This window comes from Tetrao urogallus, assembly GCF_951394365.1.
Source record: "Tetrao urogallus genome assembly, chromosome: 5".
Lineage (NCBI taxonomy): Eukaryota > Metazoa > Chordata > Aves > Galliformes > Phasianidae > Tetrao > Tetrao urogallus.
In genome coordinates this window covers 11,375,907-11,395,182 of record NC_136818.1, presented here as the reverse complement: position 1 = coordinate 11,395,182, position 19,276 = coordinate 11,375,907, and the positions used below count along the sequence as shown (strand labels likewise).

Sequence of the window (19,276 nt, the reverse complement as noted above, 5' to 3'; positions counted from 1 at the left end):
GAAAAGGCTTTGGAAGTATCACTGATAGATGCAGCTACCCCTTTTAAAAAAACTAGAGATCATTTTCTCACCTGTATGTTTTTTTTTAAGAATCCTGCTAAGGTAAAGGATTTGGAACCCTGTTCTCTTTAGTATTTAGGAGAAATCTACAAAGATTAATCATTCTACAGCCATATTTGGCAGGGATATACACTAAAGTGAACTAAAACATTCAAATGCATCTTCTGGAGTAGCAGTATCAAACTGATAAGCAACAAGAGAAAATCATTCACAATTTAAAACAAATGCCAAGCCACTGAGCCTTAGAATTCATTGTGAAGTATTGCCCATCTATGAGCATTGCTTCCATCATCTCTTCATACGCTGTGTCTGACTTTATTGCCCTGTTGAGCTGAGCGGCTGTAGATTTATTTGTTTGGAACTTACTGGTGACTCAGATATTGCTGCAACCTTTAAAGAATTCTTGATGGAGCTGAGTTCCCACATGTGTAAGTTTATGATGTGCATGCCACAACATCCCCTTGTGATCTTGTACAGGTTTTTAAGTACGGCTTTCCGGAGAAGAATATACACCCAGGGATCTAAAATCTGATTCCATGTTGCCATTCTGAGAGCAAAAAGTATTGTTTCACAGTTCTCCTTTGAATGACTTGCATTTATCCCAATGCTGGCCATTGACACCTGAAAATTGAACATTTTAAAATTATGCATCAAAAAATACAGCAAGTGAGGATATACATGAGTGAAATTTTCAACAGTATCATTAAGCATTACATCTTCAAAGCATCAGTGTATCTCCATTACAAAGTTAATACTTTCGTGCATGTAACAGTTATTGTTCTATAAATTCTTTCATGTCTTACATAGGATGAATACGCATTTCTGCTGAACTACTGCTGAAACTTAAATGGACGACGGTGACCAGACAGAGAAGAGCCTCCAAAAACAGAAACTGACTTGAGCAAGGAGTAAAAAATTAACCAGAACCTAAGCCAACAAGGCATGACAAGACTATTCCAGAGCTGCACTTTTTAAAGGATAGAGGGCATCATTAGAACAAAACACTTTTACAAAGAGTATTTACTTTTTCATACCTTCAAAGTGAAAGTCTGCATAAAGAACACAGCACATTGATTTCATTGCAATGAATGCAACAGAATATGATTTACTTACCCTAGAAATATAAGATAACTAGAGGTTAAGTTTCTAGGAAAATTTAAACCATAGTGACAGTATAGTGACATAGACACAGGCCACCAATATCCTTCCTCTTGCCAGCACAGCTACTGAGGGTCTTCTTTACCTGCAAGGACGAAGGAAATGCTGCACATGGACAGCCACCCACTACCATTTAGTTTCTCAGTCCAGCACAGCAGGATTACTTCTGGCAGAGGACGCTCAATGGGCACACAAGCCCAACACAGCTCAATAAGATGTGGCTGGCCTCCAGCCTTGCAGGGCTGCAGCCTAAGCGTTGAATCACCAGCCCAGCTGAAACATACAGTGTTGGAGTTCCTGCCCTGTAGAGACCTCTGTAGGCTTTCCGCCACTGAGGTTTTGTAACCTGAGTTCCTGTGTGAAGAAAGCCCGACTGTGTAAAGCCAGGAATGTGACAGAGGATAGTAAATTATCTCTCTCTATTATTAATGTTAAAAGCACATGAAGACTTTTTTTGGTAGTGGGATGAAACACTGTTCAGCTTTCAGTTCCAAAGCGTTTAAAGTGATACAGTTAAGTAACTAAGAAACAAGATATTTTGCAACTGATGCTATGAGTACACTGATTTATTGAGCGATGAGAGGTAGGGTCAGTCTGTACAAGTGCAGAGTCCTATTTTCACAAAGATACATTGTAAACAAACAAAACTTAAAAAAAAAAAAAAAAAAATGAAGAGAAAAAAGCTACTGGTCAAGATTCTAGCACACCCATTTTACTTCTTCAAGATAATTCCAAGTACTGCTAGGCCCAGTCTCCATCTTGCAGGTCACCACACGTGGAGATAAATTTCCATGCAAAACAGAGTGAATGCATAAAAGGAGACTGTACTTGCTTGGTTAGGCATTTGGTTAAGAGTTTCTGCATGGACAACTGTGGGAGCAGAGAGGAGAGCCCACAGGAACATTCCTAGGGAAGCTGGTAAGACTGGCAGAAGCACAGCTGGGAACCAGTGAGTGGAGGGGGAGGAATGTCTGAGCACCATGCCAACAAAAATAACTACAAGTCAGTTTATTGAATCTGCCTTTCACCCCACAACTGTTGGGTGCATTCCTTTCTGACATCAGCAGCCCACCCAAACTTAGACAAGTCCTTTGACTTTTGCACTGGATGTTTTCTCAAGACAGTCCAACATTTTATTTATTAGAGGTCCAGTACAAGCCAAATTCAGATGGAGTACTCCTTATTCATGTAAGTAGAACAGGCAGCAAAGGACAACACAACATAGTTCAGACTAACATTCTTATCTGATATATAGCATGTTTGGCTTAATACAGATATACAGCTTCCTAATTTGCTTCTTGATGTTTCTGTGTGTACTTCACAATTCCATTTGTTCTTCTCTCTTATTCTGCAAAGTTAATAAATGCCAAATCCAAATGAATTCTATCCCCAGAGTAAAAGGCAGCAGAGGTTGTTACTTAAGAAGAGTAGCTGCATCTGCATTTTGAAAAAATATCATTTTCTTACATGTCTAGCAAACTTCAGATTCCTTTCTATTTAGTATTAATAACTTCTAAGTGAATAAACTTATTTGTTGTTCAACTTGCTACCTGAACACTAAGTAACTCTGTCTGGACAATGGCTGTCCTTAAAACACTTATCTAACGATCAGGAAACCTGATACATAATTTTACAGATTTTGATATTTGGATAATCTTCATCTGGGACATTTAAGTTATGTCTTATGAACACAGGATGTACATAGAATAATGCATTTGAATACAAGTAGCAAATAGAAGGTACAGCTTGTGCATGTAGACAAATGCTTAAGCAAGTCAGCTGTGAATCCCAGTATTGGAAGTATTGAGATAAAATGTTATCTACAGATTGTGTTTCACAAAATAAGAATTTTCTTAAATTATTTAGGAGTGTTATTCAAAAATAAGAAACTAATTAGAAGCTATCTGGGGAGAGGGGGGGTAGGGATAACTAACGCCATCATAAAGCAATATACCAACTTTTTGAAGATCTGTGAGGCTGAGAATTCTATATAGGCCTAGAGTAAGAATCTCAGTCCAGCTAAGTATTTTTATCCTAAAACACAGAATAGCAGCAGTGACAGAGACGGCTCCACCATTTCATCTCTGGATATAAACTGAAATAAATCCACTTCTCTAAACAGTCTGCACTGCTCAGGGAGCTCTTTTGTACATAAGACAACAAGTAAGAAGGCTTCAGGCATATGAAACCAATAGCACACCAACAGAGAACAAAGAGAAGAACATAGACTGAGTTCATTATAAATCATTACTATCACACTTTAATATTCATCCTTATTTAATTTTAAATTCAAATCATTTTGAAATCATAAACAGTTAGAAGGCCTCATTCACTACCATCCCTTAAAGTTCTCAGATGAATCAAAACCTCAGTCTGTTTTTGCTGCATAGGTATGAGAAAGTCATGTCACAACTGGCAGAAGTCTCCAGAGATTGCTACAGTGATTACTTACGGGAGCAAGACCTTCTCTGAAGGCACAGAAGTGTCAGTTTTTTTCTTGTTTGGCTAATACTGCTCAATAATTAGGTCCAAGCTGAGAAACCAATTTAAAGAACAATGTGCTTTCTTCTTTTCCTGCAGGACTATCAGATTAATATGATTAAGGAATTCTGTTGCCTGTAGCCAGGAAGGAAGAGGGAAATGCAACATGATTGGACTGGATGATCTTGTAGCTCTTTTCCAACCTTGATGATTCTATGATTGTATCCTATCTGGCTTGACCTATACAACTTATTTTAACAGCCATTCAAATTCAGCAGCATGACTCAAAAAATGAATCCCCAGCTGGTAAATAAGAAATGTAACTCATGACATTTTCTAACATATTTAGTAGTATGAAAATCCAGAAAGTATTTTGCTGAGTTACACAATGCTTATATGGATACAGCTGTAATATGTCTCCTTGGCTTTTGAAAAAATGGAAGTATTACTTGATATAACCAATACAATTCAAATGTTCTTTAGGAAAATAACTCTAAAAGCATTAGTTAAAAACACTGACTCTTTAAACAAAGTTTCTCTGACTCATGTACTGGTTTGAATTACGACCAAAGAGCTCCCTGTACCCCAAAATAAATACACACAAGTCCAAACTTGTGTCAAGCACAAACTTGACACAATGCATTAAACTTCTCCATTATTTTTTCCAATTTTAGGTTTCACTACAAATAAAGCTTACTTTTCAAAATCCAAAATGTCACATGAAAAAGTTTTAAAACATTTTCAAATTGTTGACTTCTGCAACTGCATCTTTCATTTAGCATTAGAGAATTTTCATTTTCCTTAGCACAGAGCTCAGTGCAAGAAAATGGAAAGCAAAGCAAAACAAAACAAAAAAAGCAGCTAGCTCCAGAGCTTCACACCACTCTCCAAATATAAACAGCATGTCTTTAATTTCCCTTCCAATTGGATCTCAATTAGATGAGAATAACTAACAAGCTAAATGGCAGTGCTGATCAGTTGCATTCCTGTTAAGCCTGAAGGACAGTCAGTCAAAACAAGAAGCAGACTCTAAAGCTAGTTAGGAAATAAGGCAAACTTTAGTATTACTTTGATGCATTTCAGCTTGTAAACTCTAAAAACAGGTTCTATCCTTATCCTTCAGGAAACCAGATAAAAAGCCCATCACCAAAAGATTGGTATGGAAAGAGCAGACAGGCAAATTCTGTTGTTTGCAAACAAATATCAGAAATTCTCTCCCGCTGCAGGTCAACCTTTAGTCTCCATTTCTTTGTAGGAGCCTCACAGACCTTCTCAAACTTCTTTTTTAGGATTCCATTGAAAGAATTTATGAGAATTTCCATCAAGGTAAGTCCATGCTTTTTCCAGTATTTGCAGAGTTGTTATATTTTGTCACTGTCATGGATGCCTATGTTGAATCCAAAATGCAAATCCCCTCCTTCTAAACCACACAGGACACAGGGTAGCATTCCATGCTCTCTATGGATACAAAAAATACATATCTATTTCATTTTTTAAAAACTTCTGGAAGTTTTTGAAACTGCCATTGTTCAAGTGCACTTCAAAGAAGTTGCAGTTTGCTGTAGGTAAGATCTGATTAGAAGACAATAATTTATAATATTCTCTATAATATTCTCTAAAGACAAACTAAGAAAATAAATGCAAAGGAGAGGAAGAGAGAGAGTAGGAAATCAAAATTCCATGTACATTTGATGTACAACTTTGTATCACCTAAAAACAGGAAGAAACATTGACAGCAGATTGCATATACAGTTTCATAAATACTGCAGTATATCAACTGAGCATTTGTTGCAACAAAGCTGTGTATGCTTCATTTTATTTTTGCCTCCATGTGTAAAGTTTTGCAGACTCAGCTCTTCACAAGCAGAAGTTAAATAAGGGATTCTCCTTTTCTGCCATATATTCTGTAAAAAAAATTGCCATTTTCAATTAATAATGGATCCACTGGCTCACTATTCAGCTCAGGGAAAATCTGTGTCTGCTTCTTGAAATCAAGTTCCAATCTATCACACATAAATCAAGAAAGGTGACAACTACCTGCCATGTTATACATCCTTAACAATTCCTATTTATTTAGTATTCCGTTAAACTCAGTCCAAGATATCTTCCCTGCCAGTGTCACAATCCTCTGTGGGAAGGACAGGACACAACCTGAAAAGATTTGGACCAGAGGTAGCTGAAGTTGCAAAACCATCTGTGGCTGCTTATTTAGCCTCCGTGTGCTCCATATATTTACCATCTCTAGCACAGAGCTATGTAAGCCTTTTAGGTATTGTAAAGGAAAATACACTCAGAGCTCAGAACCTGCTTCAGCAGTGGGGGATGGATTAGGTTATCTTCAGAGATCCCTTCCAATCCCTACGATTCTGTCATTCTGCAAAACATAATGCAACATTTTGTATGAAGCCCGTGAACATAATTTCAAATCTTTCTTTCTCAAACTCAGTTGATCCTATATAATCAGGTAATTCTTCAAAAGCCAATGACACTGCCTCCTGAATGTGAGTCATCTCTTCTTCTGGCAAGATCAAAACCACCCTTGAAAATTGGTAGGTCAGACCTCACCGCAACTAAACACCAAAGGACCACAGCCTGGCAGCATACAGACACCACCTGACCTTGCCTGATAACTACTCCTCACTGAGGCCAATCAGCTCTTCTTGGCTTTCTGCTCTCCTCAAGCAGGCTCAGGTCTGCAGAGGACTTACAGTCTATTGCGCTCTATTACTGTGCCACAAGAGCCAGGGGGATATTTTCACCATCTGTGTTTTTACAGCTCCAGGCAAAATATTTATGCATGGCAATATGCTTTCTGAACAAACATTTAGAAGCATCATTTGAAATGACATTTTTATGTATGCAAGAATTTATCAAAATTACTGAATAAAATGTAGAGTACCATAACTTTATACTCACCATTTATATCTTTACTGCCTCTGGCATTATCATGCTCTCTGTAAGGCAGAAATGCAATGTTTTTGATGTGCACATACTAGCAAACACTAGCTAAAACTAAAACCAGAGATTTTATTTTCTGTCAGCTTTCCACTTGAAGAATACCTACAATAACCTATATTCATCTTGGCCTTGAACAAAACATTCCAGTTTCTCTTTGTTTCTTCAAAAGAATCCAGATTTTTTCAATATTAGACTGATGGTCTTTTTTCCCTTCTCTTCTCTCCCTCAAAATTACCCATACTTTTGTTCAGCTAACTGACAATATAATTACTCTAGCAGCTTAATTGATTAACTTACTTGAACTGAAAGAACAATGGATACGGATAGAGAAGAGTTTAGCATTGAAAACAGTAGATGACTCACTTCATACTGAAAATGCATAGACTGTGTTGCTGCCTAACAAGGCATACAGCAAAAATCTTTTGCATGGAAAATTAATTTTACAGATAAAATGAAAATATTTTTTACCCAATGCTGAAACTTTAAGAACAACTGTGAGATCTCTCAGGACCAGAAAACAATAGAGTATTTATAAGGATCATCCTGAGAAACACAATATAGCAAAGTAAGTGTTTAAAGATGTATGAGCTATACATATTCAGGATCCATCCCCTCTTCCAAGAGAGACAGCTGGGAAAACCTTCATAGCCAGGAATTAGTATATCACTTCTTTTGTATTGGATTTGCTTGCACACTTTCACAGTCACTTGGAAAATAATCACATCTTCAATTGATTAAATAAATACTCTCACTGATTTACACAGAAGCAATATAACTTCACTGACTAATACAAATGCCCAAATAAAGAATCACAAGAAACACACAATACTGGGAGGAGTGAAACAACTGTGAGAATGAAGAAAAAACAGACTATATACAGACAATCTGGAAGAGGACGAAGGAGCTGCAAAGGTCCATAACTATACAACGAACTCAGCATTTACTGTTATGCAAGAGATCAAATGAATGCCTTAGAAATAGGTAATGGTGGTGCCTTTCCAATTACCATCACATTCATGCTGCTTCATAACTTGCTGAAGTTATCCTTCACTGGATTTACACATACGAGGAAAGATGCAATATAGATTCAGCACCTACTACCAACCAGAGGCAAACCTCTCACTTCTTCAAGAGCAGAAAAATGTGATCCTATAAAGGCTGCAGGAATTGCTTGTCAGGTTGTCATGTTTGTCATTCTCTCAGATTTGATAAACCTAGGGTGAATTCTCCAAGGATTTCTTGCAGTAATCACTCCTTAACTTCAGAGGAATGGCACATATATGCAGGCTTTTGCAGGCTTTCAAGGCAGATACAACTGAAATAACAGATACCCATACACAGTAGAAGCAGGAAAAAAAGGGAGAAGAATTCCACTCTGAGTATGTCATGACACATAGTAGCCTCTTCATCTCTTCTAGAATGCAGATGGCATTGATGTGCAACATGCCCACAAGGCCTCAAGTAATGACAGATCTAAAAAAAGTGATGAACCTATTATCTATCGAAGGGGTCAGACCTCCTATTTAATGTTCTGAGAAACCATAGCCTTGATTACTTGAGCATAGGAAAAAAAAAAAGTTAATTTGTAGTTATATTTTACGTGTGTTTATGTTCACCATACATACAATTATATAGTAAAGAAAAATGAGAACATTTTAAAATATGGACAGAAATACCAGTTACTTCATGTTATCTGATTTGCTGTATTTACAGATCTGGTTGGAGGAAAAGGAAGGTGTGAAGCATTCCCTTACTAAAGTAACTTATTCCATATATCACGTGAGAGAAGTGCACTCAGAAGCTATGAACTGAACTACCAGAGTTAATAAATTTAAATTACATTTACAAAATTGGAATATTTAATTTAAAATATTTTTATTTCTGAGGTTGGCAAATAAATTAGAAGGGACTGCTATGCAGTTGGATGACCTTTTTGGTAGAGAAGAAACTAAAAATCGAATCTCCATTTAAGACTGATTTATTTCTTAGTGCTTCTGCAAACCCACACTTCTGGTAAACATAAGTGACTATTACATAGATTCGCTTTTATTTCTAATACACTACCACACTAAGACACTGTAGATCATACAACAAATTGCTATCACCTGTATGGACTGTTTTAACACAATTTCATGCAGTCAGGAAGATGGGAGTGCTGGCAGCACACAGGTCTGAGATGGCAAGTTGAAGAGACATTAACTTCTTGTTCTCCAATGAGAACGTAATTCTTGGTTTCTGGCAGTTTAGTATTGAGGCACTATTCAGCTTCCTATAGGCAATCATGCAGAAACAGTTCCAATGCTGAACCTGCAGTTTGACACACACAGGTCTTCACACAGCTCATTAAGAGGAGCTCCTAAGAAAAAGCTTATTCTCCACCTCTCTCCTGCTCTGTCTGTAGTAGATAAGAAGTATCCTTCAGCAAGAGGTGGTGTACTGCCTACAGCACAACTCAGGTTCTACTCAGCTATTTAATCTCATCCAATACGAGAATGAATCTTAAAAAATAAACTGCATTTACCAAAAATTCACCATAACTGTTGTGTAATGTCATTTTGGCAATGTTCTGCTACCAGATCATTATGATTTCTAAGAGCAACATTCACAGATCCCAGTATGGTGATGTGCTCCTGTTCTGCTCCACGCTGCACACGCACACAAAAAGCAGAACCTTTCCTTCCTGCAGGAGTTTATAACCCAAGTAAACAGCTGTAATTCCTCAATTCCTGATTATTTAAATGTAAAGTTTAAGTCTTAAAAGCAGATGAAACAAGAATGAAAAGAACTGAATTAGAATTGCTCTACTTTAAACAGACTATTTCCCAGAGGTGAAACCAAAGTATTCTCTCAGACACTAACAGATTCTGCACTACTGAGATAAGTAACTTCTGCTAAAAAGTAGTATTTTTCATAGAGATTATAAATAAGAATTAACACCATAATAGCACAGTGATTATCTTACAAAATATATGAACGTGTATTCCACACAGAAGTCTGTCCTGTAAAACCTGGTAAGTTTCTGGAGTTACTCCATGTGGGTGTATTTGTCCGTGAGACTTTTCCATGAGAAGTTTACCATTTAAAGGCTTCTGATAGACAGAAAAAAGATCTTTCCTAAAATAACAATCCAAAAATGGTTATGCAGTGTATGACATTTTCCAAAAACGGTTATGCACTGCACGATATTTTCAAGCAAAAAAGGCCCAAATAAGTGTCATACCTAGGAAACAGGGAGAGTCCACTCCTATCAAGCAAAATTGGAAAGCACCTCTATATCTTTCTGTATCTATCACAGCATGCCAATTGAACAAAGGAGAGGAGGTTAAAGAGTGTAACTTAGTTTAGGTTTTCAGAATACGAATGGTAACTTCAAAACTGAAAAAAAAAATAATCAAAAATTTCTGTGATAGCCACTGACATCTATCTGGAATTAAATATTGTTTCAATTTATAAACTATCATGGCTTAATTTAATAGTTAAAATTCAAATTTAAAAATCAAGTGGCAAGCAATTTTGAAAGAAAAGTGAAGTAGCACATTATTTTGAAAATGCAGTGTTTTCACATGGTTGAAATTCTGCCTCTTAATCTATCCAAAGCAAAGTAAACTCAATGCATCCTGATGGCACTGCATTTTCAGAAAAAGGCTTTACATAAGTTTTTCTAAACAGCACACGTAAACATAAATAACTATAATTATGCTTCTTCCAGTCTTTACTGATGGAGGACAACCTGTCAGCCTCAGATCTTCTTTCCTTCCTGGTTCCCATCCCTACCGCAGGACAACATGTTGACTACTGTTCATTTCTTCTTTACTGTTGAGAACTGCTCAACTGCCTGCCTTCTGTGAGAGGGAGGCAAACATTTACATTTGCATTACAAACAGCCACATTTAATAGAGACTTTCTAAGTAGTCTATGATAAACTAAGTCCTGGCCCACAGTAAAAAACATTTTTAAAAAATGAATCATATTTCTCAGAAAGGCAAAGACATTAAGAGCTCTACAAACTGCAAAAGGTGAAAGCATGAACAGAATGATTTTGAACACTAAGAGTGTCTTTGAAATTCAATATTATTTTAGGTGGACTTACTCGTTGGAGCATCAGTGTTCTTTTCAATCTCATTAATCTCTAAAGTCTGCAATTTATTTCAGCCTACAGTGAACATTAGGAATGGCATAGCAACACTTCAGCAATGCAACCCTGAGTGTCAATTTTGGGTTCCCCATCCCTGGAGGCGCCCAAGACCAGGCTGGATAGGGTACTGGGCAGCCTGATCTTGTGGGGGGCACCCAGTCCACGGCAGGGGGTTGGAGTAGGTCTTTAAGATCCCTTCCAACCTAAGTAATTCCATGATTCTAACATGTCTGTGAAGCAAGCAAGCTCATGCAGGCTGCAGCTGTGACAGGCAGTGGCATTAGCAGTGGCTGTGGCCAAGGAGTCACCCAGGAGAGCCCGGAGGCTGCCCTGCATTCAACTACAAGGGCCCCACTGGTGAGATGTGGACTAGCATCCTGGGACTTGTGCCAGCTGCATTTTCCAACTGTGAAAATCATCAGCCAGAGAGCACAAGAGAAACTTTTAAGTAACTTAAGTTCTTTAGTAGCCAACAAAACTTGAAGGCAAACAAACAGTGCTAAAAAAAACAACGAGCCCATATAAATGATACCCCTTGTTCCTATAAGCATACATTAGAACAAAGGAAAATCAGACACCTTATAAAAGAATATGTTAAGACTCTTCAAGTGCAACTTGGGTATAAACTCCTGGCAAAGTGTTGTTGTTCATGTATACATGTGAGTACACATACATAAACATGAAAATGACGTTCACAGAGGATTGCCTGCTACAGAAAAGTGCCTTCTATTATATGCAACAACATGGCCTAGAATTTAGTTACTGTAAACCTGCAATCCACCAACTTCCTTAATCACATACCAACCGTGAGCTTGCCTCAGTACCTGAAATATCCAGTGGAACAACTGGGTCAGAGGCCAGGGTAAGGATATTGCACTAAGAGCCACCCTTCAACACAGCACTTCCCTTTCTCACCTCCTCCAGCAGTGTTTCCACTGGAGGACCATTAAGACTGGAATTCTGGTTGGTCTGATTCAACAATCTGGAAGCTAAGTGCAGCCCAAGATGCACAAAAAGCAAACATTGAGCATCTCTGCATTCAGAGGACACCAAGTCAGAGTTCAGGCACAATTAGAATAACAAATTGGAAAGGCAAGGGATAACATGAGAAGTGACTGCTAGAAATTAACTTAGGTAATAAAAATAGCAGCTGAACAAAAGTGGATTTAATTATATGAAATAAACAACTCAAATTTTTCCAAAGAAAAGAAAAAGAGAGAGAGAAAGAGAGAGAGAAAGAGAGAGAGGATTCAGATAACTGTATGGAAAAAAGATCTTGAGAAGAATAATTTAAATTTAACAGTATTTTTTGCATGCTAAGACGTGTTTCACATATGAAAAGGGTTAGACTTTTCTCCATATCATAATTTTTTCCTGTAGACAAATTCTCTGTGAAATAAACCCCTCCTGTCCATAATTACAGGAAGTTCACTTTGCTTTCACAGAAATAGAATTTAAAATGTGTCTATCCCTTGAGCCCCAGAGAACCTGATGTACTGAAGTTAGGATCTGCTCAAATGAACATAGCTCCAAAGCCAAGCTGTTTCACGGCAGGCCAACTTTATAAAACAATTTATGTCATCAGCAGTGCTTGTCACAAAATGCTCCAGCTCAGCTATTTGCTTTGAGAATCCAAGCCCTTGGGACCAAATTTATCCAACAAAATTCACGTATCCTAAGACAAGCAAGGATAAAAAACGATGAGTTATTATACATAGAAGTCAATGTTACTATCTTCGGAACATATATTCCTGGAATTACCCATCACAAAACGATTTGGATTGTAAGAATAAATGTGCCTCCGTGAATCACTGACCACACAGATTATTGGAAAACCCATGAATTTCACTTGCTCTTTTTTGTCAGTTTCCTCACCCTTTCAGCTCCTCAAAAGAATATAAATGTTTCCCTACAAAGGAATAAGCAGGTTGTAAACTCCCAGCCAACATAACCCTTGCTGTCTATAATTAACAATTACGGAGAAATTTAAGGAATAACAATCCTTAAATGAGAAATTTCTCCTTCCCCTCACTCTCTTATGGAAGGATTCCTACAGAGTTGCAGAGAACTTGAGAAAGTTGCCCATTTTTGAGAAGCAAACAAGATAAAAGAGAGCTTCACAAAAGAACTCAGAAGAAAGTCCCTGTCCAACAGTCCCAGCCAAACTACAGGCTCTGTTTCTGCAAAATGCTACAGATCTCCAGGAGTCTTAAAAGAGAGGTGGTGACAGATTATAATATTATGTATTTTTTGTATACACACCTGTTTTTTGCAAGCTCATTTCCACACTGGGCACTGAGAAGGGTGATGGGTCTAATGCCATTTAAAGGAGATTTTAAGAAAGTACAGTAACATAACTCCACTTAAAACAAACAAACAAACAAACATATACATATGTGTGTGTGTGTGTGTGTGTGTATATATATGTATATATGAAAATGCAGCAAAAAGTAAATCTGCTCCAGACTACAATATTGGATAGACTTTTGCTATCCACGCATATATGACGACTGACGTAACACCAGACTAGATTGAAAATAGAAGAAAAATAAACAAAATAAACCCCTGTCAGATGGCGAATAACTTTGAATAAATCCCAACGCCAGTATTTGCAAACCACATGTGGCATAAACTATCTCACCTTCCTCTGCCTTCTCTTCAAAATGTTTGTTTGGTTTCTAATTCCTTTGGTTTAGACAGGGGTGAGTCACTCTCAAATAACATTTTATGATATACACCCCATAGGTCAGAGGGCATAGGCAAAGTTCTCAGTTTCAAAGACTAACACTTCTAGATTTCACCTTAAGAAAAAATTAAACAAGCAAATGAATGCAAAATAAATGCAATTAGATATTTTGTCAAATAATTTCATTTATGGATGCCTGAATATATTTATTTGAAGATAAACTTTTGTAAGTATACGCTGCTCAAACTGTGGAATCTAAACCATTAATTTAACAAATTAAAGGCCCTGAGAGGTTTCAGATTTGAAGCAACAATTCACCATAAATCATACACCTCAATAAACTCTGGATCTCTTCGTTGCAGCGCTTTAACAGTACATTCTTAGCAAAACTTTATTGCACTCAATCCGCATGCTTCACTGCTGTTCAGTGAAGCTTGCTACATTAACACAGTGCTTACAATTCTCTTGGTGATTTCTGAGCAGAATGCTTTCAAAGCTAAGAGAAAGTTGGTAATTTAGATAATTAATTCTGATGTAGTTTCTGCAATCCCAACAGCTCAGTCTACACCAAGGTTTTGCTGCACTTCCCAAACTCTCTACCTAACCATTAATTGTTCGCTTCCTTGAAACTTACTTCCAGGAACTAAATCCTATCTTACACAGAATTTTTAAACTTCTCATTTCTCACATTTATTTGCTCATAGTGCAAAACTCTTTTCCATACTGATGGGCTGACTTTGGTGATAGTTTGGTGCACCTCAGTTCAAGCAGTGTAGGAGCAAAACACTGAGAGCTCGCAATGCACAGAAAGCATAAGAGATTTGCACCATGAAATTTATACAGCATCTGATGAATAGACCAGAATTGCTTGTGCATTACCCTCCTATGCAACATATTCTCAAAAACTACCAAGTAATACCAAATTTAAGGAAGAAATCAGTCACTATCTCACCAGCTGATGAGACCACCATGCTCTAAAAAGACTATGAAAAAAAATTCCTGCTGGAATAATAATTCACTCTAAACTACAGCCTAGATGACGGTCAATATTTATAAGAAAAGTAGCTCTGTGATTTTACTAAAGATTGTCAACATTTTAAAAAATGGTTTCATAAATGAAAATTGAAAAGTATAAGAAATCACCCAAGCTACCAAGAGCAAACAGAATAGTTGCAACTCAGTGTTCCTTCAAATGCTGGATAAATGAAACACCTCCTCTTTAAATGGAAAATCCACAGCTCTTTTGACAAGCAAAGTAACTGCAGCCTTTAAGGAAAGTTACTTTGTACAAAAATAAATGTCAGAGAAGGATAAATTATTGTTTACCTATGAAAATTAAAGCCACCCTTTCTGTTGTTTTTCTTGACAACCATTCTTTGTCTTGTCCCAAATGAATTTTTTAAGTGTTGGAAATTACTGGAAGTAAGGTCACTACATGAGCTTGCTGGACTGCTCTGATGACTTTATTTACACTGCATATTCATCAATCAGGACACTGACAAAAGCTAACATGAATTTCAACTATGTTGTAGAGCAAGTCTAGAAAAATCAGTAGAGAAGCAGGGGAAATTCTGTCACGGTTGAACACAAGTGGCAGTTTTTGTGCATTTCAGCAAGGCATAGGCATACCCCTGCATTCTCCCTCACATCTGTGGCAGCGGGTTAATTGGCTGTTATCTGCCAGATATACCCAGCTGCTGCAGCTGTTGGAATCCTATTTAGAAGCAGTTCAGGTACCTCCACACTATACCAAAGCTGGTGAGAACATGAGAGAGATATGGCTGGATCTCAGATTTAGATTTCTATTTTTGTAAACTCTAACCAAATTCACTCCTTGTTCACGTCAGAGAAAAACTATTAGACACTGTATCTAGGATACAAATTAAGCTTCAATATTAATTGTGGTTAACCTTTCTCACCCTAGCTAAAAATTAAAACAGCTTCAGTTGGGTTTACATCATTAAACACCTTCAAAAAGCCATCATAACACAGGAGCCGTCAAATTATTTGCCATATCATAATCCCATTTCCATTGACACCATTCACTGACAGCACACAGTACCCTGAGCAGCACCGACTGCTTTGGAAGAGTCACAGCACTTACTAGCACTGAGCCCTAAGTTACAGCCCGCACAGCTAAGAAAGCCCTGAGCACACAGAGCAGCTTTGCTAGAGATCTGTCTGGATTACAAACACAGCTTGATCAGGTCTGAACCAAATTTTTACATTAACCTACTGCCAACTGTTTTTTGTTTTTTGTTTTTTTTTTACTGCCAGCTGTTTTTGTTTTTTTTACATAACTCTAAAGCAAAGCCCTTAATACCCTGCTAATGGAATGGAGAATTTTTATGTTCTTAACTGTTATCTTCTGTAGCATAGTTCACAAGTAGCAGTAAACTGTAATAATAACAAAGAACAGGCTAGCATAAATAAAAACTGACAGGAACCACAGTACAGACTAAATAGAATTGCCACTCCAAGATTTCAGTGAATTTTTGAACGAGGTCAATATTTGTTTTAAATTATTCCATTACCCATCTGCTACCACTGTCTGCACCGGTATTCACATTCCCTACACATCTTATTTGCTCAGTGTACTTCACTTATGACTAGAGGTAAAGAATAATTAGTAATTTTGATATAGCAGCAAATGTACACACATCACAGGCAACACGCTGTAAAATAAATATATTCAAATATGACTGGAGCTATTGTCGCAGCTAAATCACCTTTAAACCTGGAGATAAAAAAATATAAGTTTTATACAGTGACGTGCATTAAAAATTGGCAAACACATTAGGCTCTTACCAGGAATGGACTCCAGCAAATGCAAGAAACACACATTATAGCCAAGAGCTGAATGATCATTTCAAAATGATGCGATCTGCCTTGTCTTTGTTGACTTTTAAATTTGACCCTTAAGAGGGTAATTCCTGTGACAGCATTGCACAAGAATGAAATAGCAAGGGCCAGTAACCCAAGGCAAGAAAAAAGTAAGAGATAAAATCTGTCTTCCCAGTCCTCAACATGTTCTGTTTTATAGAAGCACCAGGTCCTCGATGCTTGAATTTGATAGGCTCTAAACCTAAGAATAGGCAGCAAAGCTATAAGAACAGCAAACAGACATACCATAGTCAACATCATTTTCACATGTTTAGAAGTCATTTTTGTGGAGTGAAATATTGGCTTGGTGACTCCAATGCAACGTTCAACAGCCATCACACTGCCCAGGAAAAGTGGGCACAAACCAAAGAAAACCATGCAGATGCCAAAAACACTGCAAAGAATGTTGGACTGGTTAAACCGAATCCAGTCTTTGTCCGATGCATACACAAACACTGCGATGGCTCCGTTGATGAGGTGGCCAAAGAGATCGGTGATGACCAAGCCACTAGCAAGAAGTAAAAAAGAGGCTTTGGACTTCTGTCTAAATCTCTGATACGCTTTCATGAGAATTGCTATTGCGAGACTGTTGGACAAAATTCCCACTGTCATGAAAATTATTGAAAAGAAAACGGAAATCTTCTTCTCTGTGTGGCAGGTTGTATTTTTTAAGATTCCAAATGCAGCCAGCCCTGGTGATTTTGAACTGTTCATGGTTGGGGGATGAGAGGCAGTGCTCAACACATTTCAGCAGCCTTGCAAGCAGAAGGCATCTGTAATTTAAAAATAATAATAATAAGACATACACAGTGTAAAAAGCATACTATTGTTCAAAAGACATTTGAAGCAGAAATCCCATAATGTTTGTCTGTGGTACAAATCTAATTTTCCTATTCTCTGTGTGCTATGATATGGCATCATATTATAGAGCAGCAGCCACAGGATAAAGTAATTATCTGCATGCATTATTTAATACAGGTATTTTACAGTACCTTGATACTTTCTGCAAGTATAATATATAATATACGTAATGTACACATACATCTGATCAGAGAAGTAAGTATATTCTTGCGGTTCAACTACGTATATAAACAAATGTTTTTGTATCATACTCTTAGAATGAAAGTATTCACCAACCTGAACGAAGTCAAAAATGAAACACTGGATTGGGAATGTTCTGAGATGATAATCACACTGTTTTTCTTCCCTCACTTTAAGCACTTATTTTCAAAACAATGTCCCAACATCTTCCAAGTCATTCTCCTCTCACAAGCCGATATTTTAAAGCTTTAACGCAACCGGCAGTGAAGCCTCCAGAGAATTTGTACCCTTTCTGAACGTGGACTTGAAGCGATCACTTATAGAGTAGCCAATTCTGCGAGTTACTCTACACTTTATCTCTCATCTGAGGACATTCCTGATGGCAAAAACTCCTCATGCAGAAAGAACCAGTAGGCTTTAACAGCGCATAACACAAAGAGTGAAGTGGCTCGGTTACTGAAACAGATCCGATGAAAGCAGCTGAGCCCACGCCAGCGATACTACAAGCGTTAAGGACTGCCGACGGGGAGCGCAGCCGGCACGAACCCGAACCGAGCACCGTCGTCTGTCCCCCCCACTCCCCACCTCCCTGCCCAGGGCTGCCAGCGCGGCAGCTCCGGCACCGCGCGGCTCCGAGCGCCCAGCACGTGGAGGGCAGCAGTGCCGCGGGGAAGCGCAACCGAGCAGCGCCCTTAAGAGCGCGGCGCCGCCGGGGGCGGAGCGCCCCACCACGCCGGGCACAAGTGCCACCGCCGCTCCGCCACCGCCGCCCCCCGCTCACCTCCGTTCCGCCGCGCCGGCAGAGGCGCGGCGGAGCAGCGCGGTCCCCCGCCGGCCTCCGCCGCCCGGTCCGCAGCCGCCGCCTCCCCGCGGCGACCGCCCGGCGCCGCCCGCCTCCCGTCCGCCTCCGCCTTCTCTCCCGGCCTCCCTCTCCGCCCGTCGCTGCCGGCCCCGGAGAGAACGATATCGGTGGTGCCGCCGACCGGGCGTGCAGCACCTGCCCCAACCCAGCGTCGCCTTTTCCCAGCCCTCTTCGGCAATTCGGGCCTCGAAGACGCTGAGCGTAGGCCCTAACTCTATGGCTCGAGACCGAACCCTCCGACCGGAACAGGGAGAGATGCAGGAGAGCATCCCTCGCACACCAGCCCAGAGCAGGTGCTGCCTTGCTGTGCCTGAGTGCAGATGGTGAATCTCTGGTAATGGAAGAGCCACATTGCCTCTTTCCACTACAGCATCAGGCAGCAATATCGCTTGGTAGGATGAGCTGCTGCCCACGGCATTGCATCTGCAACTGCACAGCCCTTGTGGCAACCTGCATCTGTTAACTGCCAGATGCCACTTTACTGTTCATCACTTCTGCCCAACCACCCCTTCACAGTGGAGAGGGGGCTCAGGAATGGACAGCCCGCGGAATGCTGCATGGGATGAAGATGTGCACATCGCTAGATGCACCCCTTGCACCTAACAGATCACTCAGTGCTAACAGCATTGTGTAGGACATTTCCCCACTGGAGCAACAGGACAACAATATGGCCAGATGAGGGGCTAGTTCTGTGACAAATAAGGCAGAAAGATCAAAGTGTTCCTGGCGTCCCAACAAATATTCAGGTTGAAGTTACAGATAATTTCTTAGTTCACTTTCATCCACCAGTGTGCAGGACTGAGTGGGAATTTTTATTAAAAAAACTCTTTACTACAGAAATACGCCTAAAAATAAAATGAAATTGAAATGAAATGTAAAATATTACAGAATTTGTCGTAAGGATGATGGAAAACTTGTATTTGCTTACATTGAGAGACAGCATTCATTTATACTACTCGTAGCACTACTTAAAAAGAAAATTTAAAAATGAAAATTCACTAACGTTACAGTT

At 38.9% G+C, this 19,276-nt stretch overlaps 1 protein-coding gene across 1 annotated transcript; it reads right to left on the bottom strand.

Moving 5' to 3' along the window:
• Positions 1 to 375: 375 nt before the first annotated feature.
• Positions 376 to 17,075, bottom strand: PTGFR (prostaglandin F receptor; the record flags this gene model as incomplete). The annotated part of the gene is made up of 2 exons (XM_079535662.1): positions 376 to 681; positions 16,287 to 17,075. 2 exons carry the CDS (start codon positions 17,073 to 17,075, stop codon positions 376 to 378), a joined length of 1,095 nt encoding a protein of 364 aa, XP_079391788.1.
• Positions 17,076 to 19,276: the final 2,201 nt, after the last annotated feature.